Source organism: Cebus imitator, unplaced genomic scaffold (genome assembly GCF_001604975.1).
Source record: "Cebus imitator isolate Cc_AM_T3 unplaced genomic scaffold, Cebus_imitator-1.0 Scaffold678, whole genome shotgun sequence".
NCBI classification, from domain to species: domain Eukaryota; kingdom Metazoa; phylum Chordata; class Mammalia; order Primates; family Cebidae; genus Cebus; species Cebus imitator.
In genome coordinates, this window is record NW_016107993.1 from 397,928 (window position 1) to 402,706 (window position 4,779).

A 4,779-nucleotide genomic window follows, 5' to 3' on the forward strand; every position below is an offset into this window, starting at 1 on the left:
AAAAAAAAAAAAAAAGAAAAAAGAAAAAAAAAACTGGTTCCAAAAGAGCCAATTATGAGAAAGTGCCCAAATACCAAGCCCACAATGTTTGCCCCCCAGGAAGTTACCAAAGGGGTCAGAACAGCTCCTTCCAAGTCATACTGCTATTTGAAACAGATGCTCTCCCTCCCTCCCACTAACTTAACTGTTGGCAAACTCCCCTGGGTCAAGTCCACGACCAGGAGGGCCATAACAGTTCGGGGATCCTGGACTACCTGGATGACAAAGAATCCATCCAGAAGATTAAAATCTGTGCCGGTGATATTTGCATACTGCTTAAGAAATAAAGAGAGGGTTTTAAGATCAAAAAACACAAAACAACCTGGAATTAGGTCTGACTTTTGGTGTCCTAAAATTTCCAACTCATTGCAATGAAAGGAATCTGAGCAAGACCTGGCTCAGAATGAAAAACCATCCCCAATTTTGGCCGGTGCTAGGAAATACAACATTGGCTCACGCTGAGAAGAGACAGGGATGTGAAAAATAAAAGCTAATACCTATTATTTTATCAATATCATTGGTTTGAATAAGCTTCTTCTATCAATTAGGATTAGGTTTAGCAATAGGATTAGGTTTGGATGCATATAATCTCATGCAATACAAGTCTGCAAACAGGCGATGTAGAGCTGCCATAGTGCTTCACATCCATCTGGCATCCAGGCTTCTTCTTTCTCCTCTACCATCCTTACTACGGGCTTCCATCTTCAAGGTCGGCTCATGGTCACAAGACAGCCACCATGGCTCCATCCATCAGATCCACTTAACAGGCAACGGGAAGGAGGATGAAACAGAGCAAAAAGGCCTGGATCCCAGCCGAGTCAGCCACCTTGAATGAGCTTTACCAGGAGCCCCACCCAACAGTCTCTAAACATATCCCTGTAGAGCACTAGCTGCCCCTATATGCAAAGGCCACTGAGAAGTGTTTTATACTGCTGCTGCCACCACCATCATTCCTCCACCCTTCCCCTTGCCCCGAATTATATTAGCTTTTTTTAGGAAAACAAGGGCCAAAGGGTTAGTGTGCAGGCAGCTGGCAGTCTCTGCTACCATGGGATCAGTATGTTAAAACTGTAAGAGGTAGCAAAGTGCTAGTATTCTATCTAGTCCATGCCTCCCATTCATATAAGAAAACTGAAGCTCAAAGCCACTAAAAGCCACATGACTAGCAAATGGTAACCCGGAGGCTAAAATAAATCTTCTCATTCCTGAAATTGGTGCCAGACTTTAGAACCAAAGTTGCAGTGAATTCTGTCTGTATATGCCTGTGGGTTTAAAAGATATTTTCTATGTTGGCTTTTTTCTAAAAACATAAAACAAATATGCTCTAGTTTATGGGGAACCTAAACTATATAGTCAGGCCAATCTTATATTGGAATATTTAAAGGTATCTGTAAACTATCAGGACTGTTCACATGCCTCAAATACCTGTCAAATTCTCTGTTTTAGCAAGATTCCAAGAACATCGTGAGTGGGGACATCTTTATACGTGTCGGTGTCCTTCCCCTAAACTGAAGCAGAGCTCCACAAAACGTATTCATGATTCACTTCAGACTTCGAAGAATACAGCCTCCTGTCTGTGCCAACCCATGAAAGCCAGTTCACAAAGCCCAAATGTCTCACAGGGACCTTTTAATGCGTTTTATGTCTTATTTATTGTGCATATCTGACAACTTCACAAGGCTAATAGACATCTCCAAAAATGTGTTGACATTTTAGTGCATTCTGAATGTCCTTCAGTGTATTATCAAATTTGGACAGTGCAAATATTCCCCTAAGGGTAGTAAAAAATAGACGCAGCAATACAAATGTGCCTTTCAGCCCATATGTTGTATATATTATATACAAATATTATCCCCCCAGTACAGCATTATAAAGTGCGGCGCTATAAATAGAATGCCAATTTCAACTACCGCCCACCCATTTGGTTAGCTGCAAAACATCCAGGCGACAAGCCAACTGATGCAGCCAGGAGTCACCCAGTCACTTTCCCAAACCTCCAACCTCCTTTCTCCTAGGGCTGCCACCCAGCAATGCCTTTCCTCCACTGAAGTCGATTCCAGCCAAATTCAGTTGCTGCCCAAGACCAACTACAGCCTTCTCTGCCCAAGGTGCCCTAATATTTTTAATTACACTGCTGCCTAATTAATCATGCATGTAAACAATTAATTACCAACTAATCTAGCTCTTTTCCCACACTTACTGAGCGCCTATAGAAATGCCAGAAGCACACAAAAGCAGCAATTAATCCTTACACGGAGAGCTTAAATCCAAATAAAAACGGGCTGTCAGGGTTCTGGTGGGCTAACAAGAGCAGCGCGCAATAATGCTACGTCTTTTCCTAAACTGCACCATTCTGCCATTTCCTAAAAAATCTGAAATTACTGCCTTTTCGCAGGCTGGAAATGCCAGCAAGTCTGGGTTAGAGGACAACAACTCTGTAACAGTCTGTAAAGAAAATATTTTTTCGCTCAAGCTTTCAAACTTGAACAAATCTCATCACGAAACTCAATTACAAGGCTGCTTTAAAAAAAAAAAAAAAAAAAAAAACTTTATCACATCGTTTTACGGTAAAGGGGGGAAATGCCCTTGCGAGGAGAATGGAAATAAAAAAGAACGGGCATTACAGCAGCAGGAGACTAGGCAAGCATTGCTCCCAGACCTGTCCCCTGACGTCCCCCGTGGAGACCCGAGACTGGAGCAAGTCTCCCCGCGGCGTCCCCCACGCCGCGCCCGCTCCCGCGGAGGCCCAGCGGGCGCCCCTGTCCTCCTCCGGGTCGGAATCCCGGAAGGGCTGTTGCCGAGCTGGACGCTTATCTTCAGGGGCCAGTGCACGTCCTGAAGGCCCCGCGGAGGGGCGCGCGGACACCGGGACCACCGTCCTCGCCCCTGGGGTCGAGCAGGAGCCGCGGGGCCTCGGGGTTCGCCTCGCTTGCTCCCGTCCAGCCTCCCGCCCGGCGCGGGGCGCGCAGAACAGCGGAGCGCGGGCGGAAGGCAGGGGGGCGGGACCGCCGCCGCCGCTCGCGCTCTTTCAAAGTTTCTTCAGTGGCACAGTTCCTGCGCGCTTCCTGTGGGGGCGGCAGCCGCGCCCTCGGCGCCCTGCCGCTCGCTGGCTCCAGGCGGAGGAGGCGGGGAGACCCGAGTCTGGGGCCGGGGCGGCGGCAGGCACCCGGGACCGAAAGGGGCCGGACGGGCGCGCCACTGGTCCTGGGGCTGGGTCCCACCAGAGCGCCGCGAGAGGGCGCTGCTGCCGGCGTGGCCGGGACCGGACCGCTGGACGCGGGCGCCGGCGGGGCAGGGCTGGGCCGCCCGGCGCCTCCCTTCGCGCGCCGACCAGGACACGGGCGACTGTGCCGCGAACCCCTCGCCTCCCCCGTGCGCGCCTGGCCGCCCGCTACTTACCCAGGAAGCCGGTGAGGAGCGCGAGCAGCGCCAGTGGCGCGAGGCGGCAGCCGCGGCAGGCGGGCGGCCGCATCCCGGCGGCGGAGGCTGCGCTCCCTACCTGGGCGCGGGGACTGGAGACGCGCGGGGAGCGGAGCTGCGCCGCTGCCGCCGCCGCCGCGGCTGACCCTTCTCCGCTGGCTCCCCTCCTCCCTCCTCGGGCTCCGCCGCGCCATCGCCGGCCGCGCCCTCTGGTGGCCGGGAGCGGGAGCGCCCCGGTGCGCGCTTCCAGCGTCCGCCAGCTCGCGGCTGCGGCTGCGGCTGGTGTCCGGCCAGTCGGGGCTGCAGTAGAGGCGGCCGCGGCTCCGCCCCCAAGGTGCCCTCCTTCGAGGCTCTGACCTCTGCCCCCTCGGGCCACCAGCCTCCACCCCTCCTGTCCCTTCCTCCTCTGCGTCCCTCCTGACCTAGGCCCCGTCCCCTCCCTTCATGCCCTCCCACCTTACCGCGTCACCCCCATCAGTAGCTCCACCTGTAAAGTGGAGGCGAGGGTAATCACTTTTTCTCTCTGCTAATGTAGTAACTGCCGTGAAAAAAAAAAATGTTTTTAATCAATAGTTCAACTCAATATTGTTGGCACCAATGTTCTACTTTGATGAAGGTGTTTTTAATCAGCTCGACTAATTTACTTAATATCCCCTTTGAGCGGAATTTGGCCAATAGCCTAGGTCTGGGATTTGGCTTTTAAACAAGTTTGTGTAAATGTAATTTTCTATAAATGTAATTTTAAGTGTTCACCATAATGGAAGAGAGTGGGTGTAGTTTTATTCAAAAAATATAAATTAATTAAACTGGAATACAGAGAAGTGGAGCGATGTGGGAGTGCCTCCTGTTCCCGCAGGACTGCCAAGGGCCTCCCTCCCCAGCCCGGCAGAGTGGTGGCCCTGATAGGGGACTGGCCTTGTTGGGTGGTGCACTGAAGCGGAAAGCAATTACAAGGAAGAAATAGAGACTCCCCTCAATGGTTCTGAACTCCCTCATGCCTGCCTCAAGCCTTGGCTCACTCCGGTTTCCAAGGAAGTGCGCAGTACCAAAAGCTCGTCCCGGCCCTAGTTTAGCCCGTGACCTCTTGAAGACAGTATCCGTGTTTTCCTTCATATTTTGTTCAGATACCTACTATGTGACTGCAACTGTGCTGAGCACCCTGGGAATGCCAGTGTCTACCACGTGGACATCCAACATTCACCTGCTTGCTAAGCATTTAAGGAGGACCAGGCCCTGGGAATACAAGTAGGATGTAGTGGAGAAAAGAGGAGCAGGTGCTGAATAAACATTGGTAGGTTGAGCCGTCTTTTTTTTTTTTTT

At 51.5% G+C, this 4,779-nt stretch overlaps 1 protein-coding gene and 1 long non-coding RNA gene across 2 annotated transcripts in view; one reads left to right on the top strand and one right to left on the bottom strand.

Annotated features, from left to right (window-relative positions):
- B3GLCT (beta 3-glucosyltransferase) overlaps nucleotides 1-3,631 on the bottom strand; it is a 113,025-nt gene extending 109,394 nt beyond the window's left edge. The window contains exon 1 of the mRNA XM_017518390.2: nucleotides 3,439-3,631. Coding sequence (XP_017373879.1) covers nucleotides 3,439-3,511 — 73 coding nt within the window. The 5' untranslated portion in view covers nucleotides 3,512-3,631. The remainder of the gene's footprint in view (nucleotides 1-3,438) is intronic.
- The window catches only part of LOC119469488, a 4,585-nt gene continuing 2,655 nt past the window's right edge, over nucleotides 2,850-4,779 (top strand). Inside the window, exons 1-2 of the long non-coding RNA XR_005198314.1 lie at nucleotides 2,850-3,449; nucleotides 4,584-4,750. This is a non-coding gene — a long non-coding RNA (uncharacterized LOC119469488). The remainder of the gene's footprint in view (nucleotides 3,450-4,583; nucleotides 4,751-4,779) is intronic.